This window comes from Saccopteryx bilineata, chromosome 10 (genome assembly GCF_036850765.1).
Source record: "Saccopteryx bilineata isolate mSacBil1 chromosome 10, mSacBil1_pri_phased_curated, whole genome shotgun sequence".
Lineage (NCBI taxonomy): Eukaryota > Metazoa > Chordata > Mammalia > Chiroptera > Emballonuridae > Saccopteryx > Saccopteryx bilineata.
Window position 1 is genome coordinate 48,896,564 of NC_089499.1, and position 18,978 is coordinate 48,915,541.

Consider the following 18,978-nt stretch of genomic DNA (forward strand, 5'->3'; position numbering starts at 1 on the left):
GCCCAGCTGTAGTATATGACTGTGCTTATATAGCTGGTTGGTGACATGGCTGGCAACTCGAGTCTCCTGGCCCTCAGTCCTGATACCCTTTTCACTGTCATTCTGTGACATCAGGACAGAGATAGATTTGCTGGTTTTATTGAATAACTGAAAGAATGTTTAGTTTCAGGTTTTAAAAGTGTTGAGATGACTAACATCTGTTTTTTTTGGCATCCTTGTTGGTATTTTTTTTCACAGGGCTTTCAGCAATCGTGAGACCTTCTAGTCTGAGACAGAGCACCAAAGGCCTTTTCACTGCTGGTAAGAACTTAGAAAATCTACACTTAATGAAGCTGCTGGATTGAGTGGCCTCAGCACCCCTGGTTAAAATCTAAGGCTTTGTCTGTATCCTGTAGGTACTTGTGAAATGCTGAATTTTGACGTTCATAAACTGTAATAGTGCAATAATGACCAGACAGGCAGACAGCACTGTAATCCAGTCATCTAAAAAGGTCAAACCAGGCCCTGGCCAGCTGGCTCAGTGGTAGAGCATCGGCTCGGCGTGTAGAAGTCCCAGGTTCAATTCCCGGTCAGGGCACATAGGAGAAGCAACCACCTACTTTTCTACCCCTCCCCCTCTCGCCCTCTCTCTCTTCTCCTCTCCTCCTGCTGCCATGGCTTGATTACAGTGAGTTGGCCCCAGGTGCTGAGGACGGCTCCATGGCCTCACCTCAGATGCTAAAGAGTGGCTTCAGTTGCATCCCCAGATGGGCAGAGCATCGCCCCCTAGTGGGCTTGCCAGGCTTGCCGGGTGGATCTCTGTCGGGGCGCATGTAAGAATCTGTCTCTGCCTCCTCTCCTCTCACTAAAAAAAAGAAAAAGAAAAAAGATAATAGGAAAATAAAATAAAATTTTAAAAAGTCAAACCATATGAGGTATGGTTGGAAGGCTTTACTGCCCCTCTTAAGTTTTCTGAATAACTGCAGGTTTTTCCCTCACTTTTCTATTTATGGAGTTACACATGCATATTGTTGCAGAAACAGCAGTACCTTGTCCTCCTCCCCCACTTCCCCTCTCCAGAGACAACCACTTCCAACTCTCTTAGTGCGTTATTTTTGTCTTCACTGCCAATTCACTAAATAATAAGCTTATATTACTGCTTCTTTGCTTTTCCATTTTAGGCATTATCTGTTGACTTCTCACCGTGGTAGATTAGGATTCAGCTCCTCTACCCAACTTCACCACACACTCATGCCTCCCACCCCTCTGTCCTCCTACTACAGTCATGTGGTAGTTTCGGTAAAGTTGGTCTTCAGAGTCTACACCAGGGGTAGTCAACCTTTTTATACCTACTGCCCACTTTTGTATCTCTGTTAGTAGTAAAATTTTCTAACCGCCCACCAGTTCTACAGTAATGGTGATTTATAAAGTAGGGAAGTAACTTCACTTTGTAAAATTTATAAAGCAGAGTTACAGCAAGTTAAAGCATATGATAATAATTTCTTACCAAGTACTTTATGTTGGATTTTCGCTAAGTTTGGCACAACAAATCTTTATAAAACAACTTACTATAGTTAAATCTATCTTTTATTTATACTTTGGTTGCTCCGCTACTGCCCACCATAAAAGCTAGAACGTCCACTAGTGGGCGGTAGGAACCAGGTTGACTGCCACTGGTCTACACTATATGACTAGGTTATGAGATTCATAGGTGAGCCACATAACACACTTTTCCTTTTCTGCACAACCTTTTTAGCCCACAGAGATTGTTTCACCTGTCTCATGTGAGGGATACCCTCTTCCTGTATCTCATTCTTTTGTCATCATGGTGTACACCCTCATTTTGGTGAAGCACACCATCCAGTAATTTCCTAAGAAAGGGTGCATGGGAGGCAAATTTGGAGACCATGTATTTCTAAATGTATCTTTAGTCTAGCGTCCTATACATAATTGACGTAGGCTGCATGGAGATTGGAAATAATTTTCCTTTAGAATTTTAATGCCATTGCTTCAACTTTCTTCTCACTTCTTGGATTGTTGTCAAAGTAAGTCATTCTGATTACTGATCCTCTGTGTCTGTTCTTTTGTGAGGCCTTGTTGGGTCTTCATTTTCCTACAGGGTTCTGATGTGCTTTGATGTCTGTTTTATCTGTTACAATACTCATTGCTCTGTCAGTTTGGACACTCAGAATATATGAAAATTTTTATTTATTATTTTTTACTTTCTTTCCATCTGTTTTCTTTCTTCTTTAAACTCTTTTTATTCAAATATTGAACCTCTTAGACTAGTCATTTGGTTTTCTTTCTTTTCTCTCCTATGTTGATCTCTTTTACCTTTTTATCTTACATTCTGGGAGATTTTCTCAACTTTAGCTTTCAACCCTTCTATTGAGTATTTATTTTTTAGTGAGAGAGACAGAGAGAGAGAGAGAGAGAGAGGGAGGGAGAGAGAGATGGACAGACAGGGACAAATAGGAAGGGAAACAGATGAGGAGCATCAACTCATAGTTGCAACACCTTAGTTGTTCATTGATTGCTTCTCATATGGGAGGAGCTTCAAGCTGAGCCAGTGACCCTTTGCTCAAACCAGCAAACTTGAGCTTCAAGCCAGTGACCTTTGGGCTCAAGCCAGTGACCATGGGATCACATCCATGATCCCAGGCTCAAGCAGGCAAACCCACACTCAAGCTGATGAGCCTGCACTCTAGCTAGATGAGCCCATGCTCAAGCCGGTTACCTGGGGGATTCGAACCTGGGTCCTCTTATCAACTGCACCACTGCCTGATCAGGCAAGTATTTTTATTTCTGTTACTATATTTTTAATTTCTAGGAGCTCTTTTTAGTTTTTTGTTCTCTGAATATTTTATTTTCTGTTCTTGATTTATGGGCTTAAACATTTGAACATATTTTTGGATATAGCCAAATTGCCCTCCCAAGTAGTTACATCAGTTCCACTCGTAGTAAATGAGAGTTCCTGTTTCTCACCATTCTTTCCAGTGCTTGGTATTGTTAAAGGATGGATTTATATAGTTCAATCTTTCTTATGTAACCACCTACTGAACTTTGCTCATGTGCTAGCCATGTAGCATACAATACAAAATGAATACGAAACACCATCCTGCCTTCAAGAAGTTCGGAGTCTAAAAAATAAAAAAAAATTCATAGTCTAGAAAGGACAATAGGCACATAAATAGAAATTTGCAGTAGTAACAGTGCATAAATGGCTCAGAGGTAACACAAAGATGGGAGTGATCTTTCAGCCTGATTCTGATCCCTGGGTTAAGATTGCCAGGGAGCTGGCGTGGTCGTGCCTCTTAGTGTCTCACCCTAGCTGCCTGGATACACAGCTGAGTGTTTGGCCCAAGGACCCTATGTGGCCGTCCTGGATCTTTGGAAAGGTTCAGCCAAAGGGTCAAAAAAGGTTTAGTAGCATATGTATCCCTGAAGATATTTCTACCACTCAGGGGTACATAGCTTTGCATTTCCAGTTAAGATATTTATTTAATCTGTTTTTCTATTGGTTTATCCTGGCAAGGCTGAGATGAGGTGCTTGTTTGCTTGGGTGGTTCTGGCTATTAATCTGTGTTTTGCATGATTGCAGCTCCTTTTCTATAATCCTTCTTGGGCGAGGCTGAATGCTTTGGGGTTTTTTGGTTGGTTGGTTGGTTGGTTTCCTGTGCTATAAGAAATCACTACATTGATGATTTTGTTGTTGTGAGAATGGTAGTATGATGAGGGTTTTAAAAATTCTTTTTCTTGTAGAAATACATACTAAAATATTTACAGATGAAATGACAAGATGTCTGAGATCTGCTTCAAAATAAAACATGGTGGAGGGAAGTGGGAAGATGACAAGATTGGTCATGACTTGCATTGTTGAAGCTGCATGAAGATACATGGAGACATATTTTACTATTTTATAAATTTGAATGTTCTCTAATAAAAGGTTTTTAAAAACCATCATTTTTTGACATTTTAAGCTGAATGAACCTTTGGTCGTCTTTCCGCTCATTCTTCCCAGTGGCCAGCAGAGGGGGACAGTAGGTAACACGTCACAGAACACAGCCCAGATTTCCTTGTGGCCATGGAGTGAGTGCCCATTGCAGGTTCCCCTAAGTGCTTAGTGTGTGTTTCCCCTTACCTTCTAAAGATACCTCATTGGATTGAGGAAGTCCAGATTATCAGAATGTCTAACCTGACTAGGTTGCGGAAACTGTGGGAAGTGAGGAGTATCCCTTCAGATTCTGTAGGTTTACTTACCTTAGTTCTGATTTGTCTGGTTTATGATGGTTGTGAGCTGATGAGGCGGCCCATACCATGGGCAGAGGTTTGTGAACCCCCGAGACTAGGGTTCAAATTTCAACTTAACTACTGTGACTTAGGCAAATTACTTCATTTTTATGAGTTTTCATTTCATTTCATGCCTTACCAGGTTGTAAAAAATGCATTTTAAATATATAAAAGCATCTAGTACTGTGCCTAGTTTTTGTTTTCTTTTGGTATCATTAACTAAAAGTTTACTGACTTCAGCCCTAGCCAGTTGGCTCAGTGGTAGAGCGTCAGCCCCGTGTGTGGAAGTCTTGGGTTCGATTCCCGGTCAGGGCACACAGGAGAAGCATACATCTGCTTCTCCACCCTTCCCCCTCTCCTTCCTCTCTATCTCTCTCTTCCTATCCTGCAGCCAAGACTCCATTGGAGCAAAGTTGGCCTGGGCACTGAGGATGGCTCCATGGCCTCTGCCTCAGGCAGTAGAATGGCTCCGGCCACAACAGAGCAATGCCCCAGATGGGCAGAGCATTGCCCCCTGGTGGGCATGCCGGGTGGATCCCAGTCAGGCGCATGCAGGAGTCTGTCTGACTGCCTCCACACTTCTAACTTTGGAAAAATACCAAAAAAAAGTTTACTGACTTCTCTTTAGAACATGGCTCTTTGCACTATCATATTCAAATAGCATTAGTCTTAACCAGGTCTCCAGTTGGAGTAAACTAGCAATGACAGGAACTGAGAGACCAGTTTACCTGTTTCTTTTACTTCTAACTTCACAGCAAGCTTCAGAATTTCCACCCCCCTGCACTTTGTTCTTCGCAAGTCCTCATGATACGGTCATAGCTGTGTTGTTCTGCCTTGCTTTTGCTAGGGCCTTCTCCCCTAAATCTCCAAAGTTCTCTTGTTCAGCTTTTTAGACAATGGATGTATCATCTGCAGGGTGAGACAACCTCAAAGTATTTGGTTTTATTCCTTGTAACCATTATCACTGCTTCTTTGCAACCTCCTACTCATATGGGGGTAAAAAAAAAAGGTTCAAAAGCAAATACCTTTTATATTCAGTTCAGACAGGTAGCTAACCAAGGAGCTAAGCTTGGAGTTAGAAACTTTTGACTTGAAGTTATAGTGACTCATTTCTTGGCCCTGTGACCTTGGTATAATAATTAGCCGTCTGCCTTGAAATAGTGGGGCTACCAATAGTCAATTCACAAGGTGTTCTGAGAGGGTCCAATATGTTACCTAATGCCGAGTGGGTGCTTGGTGAACTCAGGTGAGTCTAGATTTCAGTTTCACCTAGAAATGATGAAAGCCAGGCATGTAACCAGTTTAGAGGATTGCCCTTCCTCATAACTGTGTGGAAAGCATGGCAGTGTGTTCCCATACCGTTGTCACACCCTGCGAGTTCCCTTGAAATTCCCTGACCATTAGGTATACCCAAAGAAGTGAGTACAGAAATGCTTCCAAAAACAAAAGCTATTTTTTCCCTTTAGCCTGAGATTTGATTATTTAAAAAACAATGTTAGCCCTGGCCGGTTGGCTCAGCGGTAGAGCGTCGGCCTAGCGTGCGGAGGACCCGGGTTCGATTCCCGGCCAGGGCACACAGGAGAAGCGCCCATTTGCTTCTCCACCCCTCCGCCGCACTTTCCTCTCTGTCTCTCTCTTCCCCTCCCGCAGCCAAGGCTCCATTGGAGCAAAGATGGCCCGGGCGCTGGGGATGGCTCTGTGGCCTCTGCCCCAGGCGCTAGAGTGGCTCTGGTCGCAACATGGCGACGCCCAGGATGGGCAGAGCATCGCCCCCTGGTGGGCAGAGCGTCGCCCCTGGTGGGTGTGCCGGGGTGGATCCCGGTCGGGCGCATGCGGGAGTCTGTCTGACTGTCTCTCCCTGTTTCCAGCTTCAGAAAAATGAAAAAAAAAAAAAAAAAAAAGAAAAGAAACAATGTTACTCTTATTGATCAATGTCACACCATTAAATTTAATTTTCTATATAAAAAAATTCTGTTGACTTCTCTTATACTGTGATGTTGGTAAAATAGCATAGTTTCCATCAGGGAACTGCATAGTTTCCACACAGCAGCTGGAGCCAGCCAGCTCAGGAGTAGCCTCCTAATACTTGCCTGGTCATTCTTTCTTAGTAGCAATAGATGACATCACATCTCAAACTGATAACAGAAGACCAGCTAACAAACTGTCATATTCTGAGAAGCAGCAGTCTTTTATGTTTCTAATCTGTTTGGAGAAAAGTAGAACTGTTTTGAGTATTCTGGTGTGGGAACTGGGAGAAAAATAGGGGTGAGGGTGTCAGTGATTAGACTGAGAAGTATGCAGGAGCCAAAAAAGGAAGCCCTTAAAAGCCATGAAATGGAATTCAGAGTTTCTTCTGAGGGGAGTAGGAAGCCACCAAAGGACTATAGAAAGACCACTACAGCTAGAAAACGAGAAAAGATTGAAGGGAGATAAAGCTATTGCTTGGGAAACTGGTTAGATATGGTTGCAGCCAGCCCAGTGAGGAATCGTGGCCTGAATCAGGTCATTGTAGTAGAGGCAGAGGGACATGTCAGCAATATTTATTTATTTATTTATTTATTTTTAGAGAGCAAGAGACAGGAACAGAGAAACAGGAAGGGAGAGAGATGAGAAGCATCAACTCATGGTAGCGGCACCTTAGCTGTTCATTGACTGCTTTCTCATATTTGTCTTGACCTGCGGGGCAGGGGCTTCAGCCAAGCCAGTGACCCCTTGCTCAAGCCAGCAAACTTGGGCTTCAAGCCAGTGACCTTTGGGCTCAAACCAGCAACCATTGGATCACGTCTATGATCCCATGCTCAAGCTGGCGATCCTGTGCTCAAGCCAGTGATCTCGAGTTTTCAAACCCTGGTCCTCAGTGTCCCAGGCCAACACTCTATCACTGAGCCATCGCTGGTCAGGCCAATGCCAGCAATATTTAGATAACAGATTTCCAGGTCTTGGTGATTGGAGGGATGTGGGAAGTGAAGGAGAGAGGAGTCACAGTTAACTCCCAGGTTTTTGGCTTGGGAAGCAATAGATTTCAGGAGGTGAGGAAGGTTGTGAGGGGATCATGAGTTTAATTTTGAAATCTTGCTTTCTCTTTCCCCACTTGACTTTCTAGTCAATCAGAATTAACTGTGGGGACAGATACCTATTTACTTCCCTAGCTTCAAAAGATTCAGCTGAGGCTGACCAGGCAGTGGCACAGTGGATAGAGCGTTGGACTGGGACACAGAGGACCCAGGTTCAAAACCCCAAGATCACCAGCTTGAGCATGGGCTCACCAACTTGTGCGCAGGGTTGCTGACTTGAGCGTGGGATCATACAGATGACCCCATGGTCACTGGCTTGAGCCCCAAGGTCACTGACTTAAAGCCTGACGTTGCTGACTTGAGCAAGGGGTCACTCGCTCTGCTGTAGCCCTCCGCCCCGCCCTGGGTCAAGGCACATATGAGAAACCAGTCAATGAACAACTAAGATGCTGCAACGTGAAGACTTGATGCTTCTCATCTCTCTCCCTTCCTGTCTGTCTGTCTGTCTGTCCCCTATCTGTCCCTCTTTCTGTCTCTCTCTCTGTCTCTATCACACACACAAAAGATTCAGCTGAATTAACAAGACAGGTTTAGTCTTGTTTCTAAGAAGATTCTGGCATGCCTCAGTTGATTCTTACCAGCCCTTTTCCTGGAGCACAATAGAATGGATCATTCATTGTTCTGTGCTTCTGTTGTCCTCCTTTCTTTTCTCTCTCTCTTTCTTTCTCTTTCTTTCTTTCTTTCTTTCTTTCTTTCTTTCTCTTTCTTTCTTTCATCTTTCCTTCCTCCCTTCCTCCCTCCCTCCCTCCTTTCCTTCCTTCTTTATTTCTTTATTTCTTCTTTTATATTTTTTAATTGATTGACTTTAGAGAGACAGAGAAGAAGGGGAGAGAGAGAGAGAAGTAAGCCTTCATTTGTTATTCCACTTAGTTGTGTATTCACTGGTCACTCTCCATATGTGCCCTGACCAGGGAACGAACCCACAACCTTGGTGTTTTGGGACAATGCTCTAACCAACTGAGCTAACTGGCCAAGGCTTCTGCTTCTGATTTCTTATAAATAAAACATTTCTTCCAGCCTGACGAGGTGGTGGCTCAGGGGATAGAGTGTCTACCTGGGACGCTGAGTACCCAGGTTCGAAGCCCTGAGGTTGCTGTCTTGAGTGCTGGCTCAGGCTCACCAGCTTGAGTGCGGGGTCGCTGGCTTGAGTGTGGGATCATAGACATGACCTCATGGTCACTGGCTTAAGCCAGTTTTTGGTACCTACATATTTATTGATTGATTTTTATTAAATTTATTGGGCTGACATTGGTTAATAGGATCATATAGGTTTCACATATACATTCCTATGACATACAATCTACATATTGCATTGTGTGCCCACCACCCAAAGCCAGACCATCTCTTATCACCATATATTTGGCCTCCTTTACTTTCAACTTTCCTCACCCTCTTCCCTCTGGTAACCACTATACTGCTGTCTGTGTCTGTGAATTTTAGTTTTATATCCCACATATGAGTGAAATCATATAGTTCTTAGATTTTCTTTTTGACTGGCTTACTTTGCTTAGCATACTATTTTCAGGGTTTATCTATGTTGTAAAAAGTGGCAGAATTTCATCATTTTATGGCTGAGTAGTATTCCATAGTATATGGTACCTACATATCATATTTAAATAAGAAGAACAAATAATAACAGTTAAGTTTTTTTCTGGTAATGTGTTTATCATTTAAACTTGAAAATTTTTTAAATAAGTTATACTTCGGCTTCAGAAGAGATTTTGCTTGTAGGAAAATCTATGGTTGGAAATTAATTGGAAGAATGTTGAGGGCTTACTGATTTTCTCTCCTAAAAATCTGAAATATAGAAATATGAAAAGGTAGAGACCCCTCGCAATGTCCTCATATTTCTGCCTCACATTGTTTTCTAGAGAATTTTGTCTGTCATAAGCCATCATTTTAAGGTCACATAGGCAATTCATAGTCTTACATTTGCAGTAACTTGGCTATAGGTCATGTAAAACAAGCTGGAAAACAACAGAAGAAAAACCTTTAAGAGCCATATATTGAAGTCAGTTTTTAAGTTCTTCCAAAACAAAATTCTGACTTTAGATACTAATCAGAATTCATAGTGACTAGCTTTAGGTAAATAAGGATCTGTCTAAAGAAGGCATATATAAAGAAATGTTGCATCGTTGTCCATTGAGGAAAGAGCAAAGACAATGATGATGGATCTTAGAGTGAAATTTCTCTCTTAGGAGGCTGTCTTCCCTCAAGACACTTTCTAAATGCATACATCTTAAATCACCATCCCTTTTTAAAGAAAAGAAGCAGAAACCAGAAGTAAGCTTAATGTAGGCCAAGTAGAATTCTATGGATTGTAAAGTCAGTGAGGGCAGAGACTATAACTGTTGCTCATACCAGTATCCCAACAACTCGCTCAGTGTCTTATATATATATATACAGGTGCTCAATAAGTACTAATTCACTGTATTTCAGTGACTGAATAAAGGAAAGATTCTAGGTCTTCTAGTAGTATGGAAAATCTCTATATATACAGAAAAGTGCACAAATCATAAATTTGGTGAATTTTCACAAAGTGAACACACTCATGAACTTGATACTTTTATCTTTTTCATTTGAGGCAATCTGGTAAGTGAATAGTGGTATCATACTGGAACTTTAATTTACTTTTTCCTGATGGCTAATAAAGTTGAGTATTAGTTTATATGCTTATTTGAATCTCCTCTTTTGTGAAGTGCCTATTCTTATCTTTTGCTCATTTTTCTGTTGAGTTGTCTGCCTTTTTTTTTTGCTGACTTCTCTGTATAATCTGGATCTAGATCTTTTGTATATATGTAATATATGTAAAGCCAAAATCTCCTGCTCTGCCCTGGCCGGGAAGCTCAGTTGGTTAGAGTGTTGTCCCGACATGCCAAGGTTGCGGGTTCAATCCCTGGCCAGGGCACACACAGGAATCAACCAGTGATGGCATGAATGAGTGGAACAACAAATTGATGGTTCTCATACTCTCTCCCTCTCTTTTCCTTTCTCTCTCTCTCTCCCCCACCCTCCCTCTCTTCCTTCCTCCTTTTCTCTCTTTCTAAAAATCAATACATTAAAAAAATGTCTCCCACTCTGAGGCCTATAGTTTCACTGTATTAATGGTGACTTTTGGTGGAAAAAGTTCTTAATTTTATTTAGTCCAGTTTATCCATTTTGTCCTTGATGGTTAGTGCTCTTTGTATCCTGTTTAGGAAAGCTAGCCTATTTCAGGTTTATGAAGTAAGTCCTCCACTTTTGTTGCTATTAGAATTTTGAGGCAGAAAGGACCTTTTATTCTGATCTGTTGTTCTGACTCTTTTTGCAAATCCTGGCTCCCTATGAAAATCTGGCTAAAACTGTAGGCCCTCTGCACAGAAGTGCACATGTATATACACAGCAGACTACAACAATTTTAGCGAGTTCACAGACTAACATTGAAGCCTACGCCTGGGCCTGTTTTTAGAGAACCCCTAACCTAGTCCAAGCCAGTCATTATGCAGAGGAGGAAATCAGGGCCAGAGAGGAGGAATTACACTTTAAATTTGTGGCCCAGTCGGGACTAGAATCCGGGTCTCTTGACTGCTATTGCAGTGCTTTTTGTAACAGTTCCCTGCTGCAGTCTTGCTGAGATTATCTCTCTGACAGAGCCATCGAAGGGAGAGACTGTTTCTAATTAAGGGAAGTTTCTATGGACTAGTTGCAACAACAACACAAAAGACTGCATGGTGTCTCAAATGTACTTTTATATATTTACCTTAAATTTAAGCTCCAAGGAGTCTGTAAATTTTTGAAGTTGAACTGGGACTTATCATAGTTGCTGTGTCTTCCTCTAGCTATGACTCAGTGCCCTGGGGTTGCTGTGTTGGATCTTGCCATGTGCAACTAACTACCTGTATTCGGCTTAGTGTCTTGATTGGGTTTGGCTGGAATTTTAAAAAGCACCTTACATAATAACTTTCCCGTCTCAGTGCTCAAGTGGGTGAGGTTTACCAGAGTGGTTGCTCTAGGGAGAAAATGAAAAGGGGTGGAGGCAAGGAAAGGTACTCTGAGCTTCTTGACAAGACTGTGTCAGTTTTCAAGTAGTCATTAGACAAGCCAGGCCAGAGTTTCTAGAAGTATTGCTAATGATTTTACTGGTACCCTGCCTTTTAACCTGCCACGGCCTGCAGTAACCTCTTAAAAGGTCCTAAGCAGACTAGGCAGCGTACAGTCACAGCCACATATTTTTAAGAGATCACTCAAACCTCAGTGCTAGGAGTCCACAGAACTAACCCTGTTACCTCATCAGCAGTGTTTACAAAGTATACTGCTAGTAGTGTGCATTTCATACAGCACAGACTAGAGTTTGTATCTCATGGTGAAAAAGACTGTTTGGATCTTTGGGCCACACCCTGAAACACAGACTAAATGATCTCATTCTCAACACAAAGGAAGTCGAGCCCATAATACTGTCTGCAAATAGGATCCTATTAGATCTGACAGACAAATAACATCTCATTTATTCTATCCTATTTTACTACATTCCCAGAAGCCCCCCAGAGAGCTCCTCCGGTTTCATCTGATACTTGTGATTAAGTACATAGAGAGTGCTTGAAGTTCAGATAGCTGAATGACGAGAATCTGTTCTGTCATTTCAGAAGCGTTTACCGAGTGCCTACTGTGTGCTAGGTTCTATGCTAGGCGATGGGTAGACAAGGATGAATAGCACAAGGTCCCTGTCTTCAAAGAACTCCCAGTCTGGGCAAAGAGACAGGCTGCTGAAGCTGTCCCTGACCACCGCACAGTGGGGGCTGCTGTGCTGTGTCAGCACAGATGGTATGGGTCTAGCAGGAGCAGGGTCTGGGTTGGCGTGGGGCATCAACGGACGCACTTCCAGAGAAGAAATCTGAAAGGGGATTTAATGTCTACTCAACAGAAAGTGATGGAAACAATACTCACTCTGGGTACATCAGCAACACATGCAGTGACACAAGCAGTGAGCTGGGGTTGGTTGGGATGCAGGCACCAGGAGTGAGAATGGAGCCGAAGATACTCACTTCCATACAGAGCTTGTCTTTGTTCTTCCTTCCTCCTCTTTTTTAAGAACTAGTAAGTTCAAAGGCTGCCAGTATGCTCGTATCTCAAAAAATTCACTTGCCCTAGAAATTCAGATACCTTTGACATCTATCTCCATTTAATAGACGCCTAAATCAAAACATTTTCCCCGCACACTGATCACAGTGACCTTTAGTAACCTGTGGCTCCCCAGCTCCTGGACACCTCAGTCAGCCCATCACAGCTCCTCTCCAAAAACAAGTCTCTGGGCCAAATATCACAGAACCTCTAGCTGATTATCTACTCAATAAGCCTCAATTTTCTCACTGTTTCTTCTTTTCCTTTCTAGGCATGAAGAAATCATTGATTTATAGTTCACGAAAACTGCATAAAATGTGGAAAGGATGGCTGAGGAAAACATTCTGATTTTGCTTGCTTTTATAATGTATAGATGAATAAAGTGTTCCTTTTTAACAAAACAGTGTTTGTCACTTTGACCCATTGCTTGAATTTGAAGATGCCTTGGTTTGCATAATATAGCAAGTCCTCAAATTGCACTGTTTCCTTCAATGTATGACATTGATGAGGGAAAAATATCGATTCCCAGCCAGAGCCACGTTCTGCGTGGAGTGTGCACGTTCTCCCATGTCTGTGTGGGTTTTCTCCAGGTACTCTGGCTTCTTCCCACATCCCAAGGATGTCCATGGGAAGTCCGTAGCTAGTCTAAATTGTCCCAGTCCGAGTGTGGGTGGGGTTGTGTGTTTGTGTGCGCACTCTGCGTTGGAAGGACATTCTGTCCACAGTGGGTTCCAGCCTGGCACCCAGAGCTGCCAGGACAGGTTCCTGCCACCGCCACCTTGAACTGAAATAAGTGGGTTGGAAAATAATTCTCTCACTTGTTTTTATCTTTCCTAAATGTATGTATAGCTCACATTTATTTCAGTATTTAATATTAGAAGAGTTTCAGTCTTTATTTAGAAGTTTGATGATATTTTTATGATCAGAAATAAGCCATAGGAACTTAATTCTTGTTTATCAATTAGCTTAGGATAATATTGGTTTGGGTTTACATTGTTTTGCTTAAAGTTGCAGTTTCTAGGAACCTTTTGATGCTGTTAAGCGAGGACTTACTGTACTTGATTTTTTAATGTTTTTAGATATTTATGCTGGGGAGGGGGACCAAATACCTTTGAAAACTTAGTATGAGAAGAGAAGAATTCTTTTTATTATTATTATTATTATTTAGAAAATTACATTTAACAGGAAAGAATTCTCTTTATACACAAAACCACCTGGGTCATGCTGCCGTAAGAGCTTTAGCTGTGGTCTGCATTTTTGGTGCATGAGTGTCAGAAACTGGAGGAATTATGTGTATGCTTATGGACACATAGCCCCGGGGTTGCAGGTGGGGAGAGCTTGACTCTCTGCCTAGTCTCCATCCTTGTTCACTTGTGTGTTTTTTTCAGTGAGAGCTCATAAGTATTGCATCAACACTTTCCTGGATCTAGGTTTTCTGAGTTCTTCTTTGTTCTCCAAGAAAATATGTGGCAGTGACTTTTGGAGGAAGAGCCTGCAACAGACCCCTTGCACAGCCTTCCCTGTTGTAACGGGGATGTTTGGGTACAGGAAACCCACTGCCAAGTGCCTTGAGCAACAAAAGACACATTAGTTCAAAGAACTGAAAAGCTCGAGGTGTGGTGGGCTTCAGTCATTTGGATTCAGCAGGTTAATAGAATCATCCAGGCCTCAGTTTCTCCATCTCTCCTCCCTCTGTCCTTGACTGTGTTGGCATCATATCAAGGCTGGCTTCCCTCTTAATTCTGAGACTGCTGGCAACAATTTGAAGGGCTACATGCTTTCCCATCCACATTTGGGGAAACAGAGGATTCCTTTAAGAAGCCCTCTGAGAAAGGCAGGAAAGCTTTCCAGTAGCCCCAGCAAGCCTCTGTCTGGTTTCCCGGGCCCTAATTGGATTACCTGCCCACCCACAAGCCTGGCTGAGAGATGGAACCAGGCTGATGAGCTTAAGCCTGAGGCACTTGCCCCATCCAAGAGTCAGCCACCCCTCCAGCCCGTGAGCTGCAGGGAAGGAGTGGACGCCTGGATGGAAACTGAGGGGGAGGCTACTGAGAGGCAGCCACCTTGTCCACCTTGATCATCACCTCAGTCGCTTCAGTCCAACCTCAGGTTTTGTCTTTCTTTTCTTCAAATTGTCTCTTCACCTCACACTGTGTCCACTGCGCAGTGCTCTGGTAGAGACCCTCCGGTACTTTTTTTTTTTTTTTTTTTGGATTTTTCTGAAGCTGGAAATGAGGAGGCAGTCAGACAGACTCCCGCATGCGCCCGACCGGGATACACCCGGCATGCCCACCAGGGGGCAATGCTCTGCCCATCCGGGGCGTCGCTCTGTTGTGACCAGAGCCAGTCTAGCGCCTGAGGCAGAGGCCATGGAGCCATCCCCAGTGCCCGGGCCATCTTTGCTCCAATGGAGCCTTGGCTGTGGGAGAGGATGAGAGAGACAGAGAGGAAGGAGAGGGGGAGGGGTGGAGAAGCAGATGGGCGCCTCTCCTGTGTGCCCTGGCCGGGAATCGAACCCGGGACTTCCGCACGCCAGGCCAACACTCTACCACTGAGCCAACCGGCCAGGGCCTACCCTCCGGTACTTTTATACATCTGAACAATAGCTTTGTACTTATTTCTTCTACCTTCGGGTTCAGCTCATTCAAACCCAGATTAGAAGCCTCATGGTATAGTGAAAAGAGCACAGGCTCAGGATATGACCAAATTGTGTTGAATCTCTGCTCCACTGCTGACTAGCTATTGACTTTGGGCAAGCTATTTAGCCTCTGAACAGCGTCACTGTGTAATGGCAATAATACTACAAATCTCTGGCTGTTGTAAAGATCCTGTGAGCTAAGTGTCCTGTGTGCTAGGACACTACCTAGTAGCATTCAGTAAATGATTATCACTGCTATCATTACTTTGTATTGTTTTTGTTATTATTTTCTTCTATAAGCCTTCATGTTTGTGTCAGGCATCTCCTCAAGAAGCTAAAATAATTCCCCATTACTTGCAGGATAAAATAAGTACTTCTTATTACCCTTAGTTCAGACTACTATAACAGGATATCACATACTGGGCTTATAAACAACAGAAATTTATTTCTGACCACTCTGGAGCCTAGAAGTCTGTGATTAGAGTGCTAGTATGGCTGAGTTCTGGTGAGAGCCCTCTTCTGGACTGCAGAGGGCTGTTTTCCCATATCCTCACACGGTGCAGGGGGCAGAGCCTCAGTTTCTGTCATAAGGTAGGTATGCCCATACCCATCTGGCAGGGCTGGTATTAGAATTACATAAGATAATGTATTAAAGCACCTAGTTTAGTCCTTGGCACATAATAATAGTTAATATTTCTACAAGTTGCTTTGCTGTTCAATTCAAATGGTAAGTTTGGAAAGCTAGAGATAATCCCACATGTATAACTCAGAATCTAGGCAAGAAAGCAGAAACCATCCTAAGTATAACAAATAGAATTTTTTTTTCTTAAAATGTAAAAAAGGGGGAGGGCGGAGTGGGAAGCATCAACTCGTAGTACATAATTGCTTCTCATATGTGCCTTAACCAGGCAAGCCTGGGGTTTCAAACTAGCAATCTCAGCATTTCAGGTCGATACTTTATCCACTGCACCACCACAGAAGGCACAAATAGAATTTAATAAAGCAAATTTATTACAAAGATGTTGGAAGAACTGGAAACAAAAGAACGGGTATGCTGGGGGAGGAAGATAGGATGACTTTTAGAGGTCAGGAAGTGGCTCACGTCCCTGGTCTGGAATCTCCAAGCAGATCTGCTTGCTGTGTTGCTGGAGATGCTGCCTGTTTTGGTTTCCAAATACATTCACAAATTCTTTGACTCTCCTCACATAGTAGGTGGAGTCTAATTCTCCTTCCTTGAATATAGGCCGGCCTTAGCGACCTGATTCTAATAGAATATATCAGCCAAGGTACCCTGTGACCTCTAAGATGAGGTCCTAAAAGATGACACAACTTCCACCTGGCTCTCTCAGAACTCACTCTTGGAACCCAGGCACCACGTTGTGAGGAAGCCCAGGATACATTGAGGAGACTAGTGTAAGTGTTCCAGCTGACAGCAAGCATCAACTGCCAGAGAAGTGAGTGAGCAAGCCTTTGTATTAATAGTAAGTCCAGCTCTAGTCACTGCCTGACTGCAGCCAAGTGTGGGACCCCACACTATAGCTGCCTAGCTGAGCCCAGTTCATTCCCAGAATTCTGAGGAAGAATAAGAAAATGATTATTTAAAAGTCTTTAAGTTTGGGGGAGACTTTCTGCAACATTATATAATTGGCCCTATGCTAAGGGAGCTGCCAGAGAGGTGCAACCACTGCCCAGATGCCACTGGGGGACCATGAATAGCTGCTGTTGCTGATGGGCTCAAACCCAGGAACTTCGTATTTCCCCTACACTCTGATCACCCACCACTGACTCCAACTTGCAGAGCTTATTACAAGGTCACCGGCAAGAAAGCCTGAAAAATGTAGTTGGCAGACACCTACTCCCAGCGTTGTAGAGTTGAGTGTAGAAGAATGAGTGTATAGCTGAGGCCCGCCAGACAAGTAACTGACATGTCTATTCCTTCAGTGACTGACTATTCATATACACCCTTCAATTCATACACAAGCTTCCAACAGTAATGGCAGCCTCCGGCTTCCACCTAACATGACTAGCCTTTGTACTGAAGAAAGTGCTCTTTTGTACAAATTTGTATAATGCTCATTTTCTGCTTCCTGGCAAAAAATGAACATTATATTAATTTCTGGGTGATGCTAATTCCTCTTGTATTCACAATCTCACCTGGCTATCATATAACCTAGAAACTAACCTGTAAAATTAACCACCACTCCATGTAGAAAATAATAGAATGAAGGAGGTTAAATTTATACGTGCTTGTCAGTGATACAGAGATACATAGAAGTAATAGCAAGTATTGACTGAACCCTTGTGCTCGCTTCGGCAGCACATATACTAAAATTGGAACGATACAGAGAAGATTAGCATGGCCCCTGCGCAAGGATGACACGCAAATTCGTGAAGCGTTCCATATTTTTTAATCTCATCAAGTGTAAAAAAAAAAAAAAAAAAAGTATTGACTGAACCCTTACAGTGTGTTAGGCACTGTCCTAAGGACTTTCTATACATTTATTCATTTAATCCTCACTATGGCTTTATGTAATAGGGATTCCTGTTCCCTATTTTATGCCTGAGGAGATGGAGACACAGGGAAGTAATACCTTGCATACAGTTTCACAGGTAGTAAATGACAGCCAGGATTCAAAACTGGGCTGTCAGTTTCCAGAGCCCTCCCTCTTAACCTCTTAGCTAAACCATCTTTTTCAATCACTTAACATTCACCCAGTGAAGCATTTGAATGGAGGGAGCAAGTGATGCCCAGCCTGTTACTTTAAGAACAAGTAAGTAAACCACAGGAGAAGGAAAAAATCCCCAGACATAGGGAAGTGTTTGTTCAAAAGCCCTGAATGATGATGTCACGGTATGTTTAGAGAACAAACATTAGCTCAAGATGAATAAAATGCCAGGCAGAAGTGAAGCTGGAGAAATTACTGAGGCCAGATAATGAAAGGTCTTATATGTTTGTTAGTGTATTAATAATTATATCCAGAGCAATGGGGTTGGAGAATAGAAAAATTGGATTTGTATTTTCTAAAAATCATTATGGCTGTAACATGGAGAATGAATTAGAAGGGGCAAGACAAAGATCACCCAACTGAGAGGTAATGGTTGTCCAGGGCAGAATTATTGAGAAGGGACTAAAGGGACAGATTCAAGTGATGTTTGAGAGGTAGACCCAGCACAACTTGACGGTTGCTTATGGAAAAGGTGATGCCAAGATCCTTGCCGGAGCAATTAGGAGAATGGTGTGCTATTTCCCAAGTTAGGGATTCAGGAGGAGCAGCAGATTCGGGGATGGCATGAGGATGATGATAAATTCAGGTCTGGGTTTGCTGAGTTTAGGATGTCTGTGGGAGATGTTCAATAGACGGTTGGCTACACAGGTCTGAGGCTGGGAATGTGACTGTGAGAGTTGACAGCAAATAGATGGTGGTTAAAGATACCATGGTAATCTTTATGGTAATCTAATGGATGATATTTCCCCAGGAAGTCTGTAGGGTATGAAGATAAGAGAGCCAAAGGTACAACAATGGGTAACACCAACATGAAAGGAACAGGCAAAGAAATTTGAGGAGTAATGGAAAAGTCAGAGGAAAACCAGGAGAACTGGGTGTCAAGTCATACAGGGGGTCATGAGGAAGCATTAAGTTATATTACCATTCCCCTGAATAATTAATTTTCCCTCCCTGCAGTGTCCTCTCCCATGGGAGGATTCATTCATTGTCTTCTCCCCACAAATATCAAGTTTGACCTTATGACTTGTTTTGGTCAATGCAGTAAAAGTGGGTGTGACATGGGTCCCTTCTGAGCAGAAATTTTAAGAGCCAACCCAGAGTTTAACATGTCTCATTTGTCCCTGGCCAATTTGTTCAGAGGTAGAGTGTCGGCTTGGCATGTGGAAGTCCCGGG

The 18,978-nt window shown here is 42.9% G+C and overlaps 1 protein-coding gene and 1 non-coding gene across 5 annotated transcripts in view; both read left to right on the forward strand.

The window, feature by feature from the left end:
* TAMM41 (TAM41 mitochondrial translocator assembly and maintenance homolog) overlaps nt 1–12,829 on the forward strand; it is a 77,800-nt gene extending 64,971 nt beyond the window's left edge. For 3 of the 4 annotated variants that reach the window (XM_066244735.1, XM_066244739.1, XM_066244740.1), the window contains 2 exons: nt 238–300; nt 12,712–12,829. In XM_066244735.1, the coding sequence (XP_066100832.1) occupies nt 238–300; nt 12,712–12,788 (140 nt within the window). In that variant the 3' untranslated portion in view covers nt 12,789–12,829. Of the gene's footprint in view, nt 1–237; nt 301–3,741; nt 3,875–12,711 lie in introns of those variants that run through there. The other variant, XM_066244737.1, reaches the window with a different exon arrangement.
* A 4,550-nt stretch (nt 12,830–17,379) lies between these two features.
* Nucleotides 17,380–17,486, forward strand: LOC136314787 (U6 spliceosomal RNA). Its single transcript, XR_010727369.1, has one exon. It is a non-coding gene; the product is annotated as a U6 spliceosomal RNA (small nuclear RNA).
* Nucleotides 17,487–18,978: the final 1,492 nt, after the last annotated feature.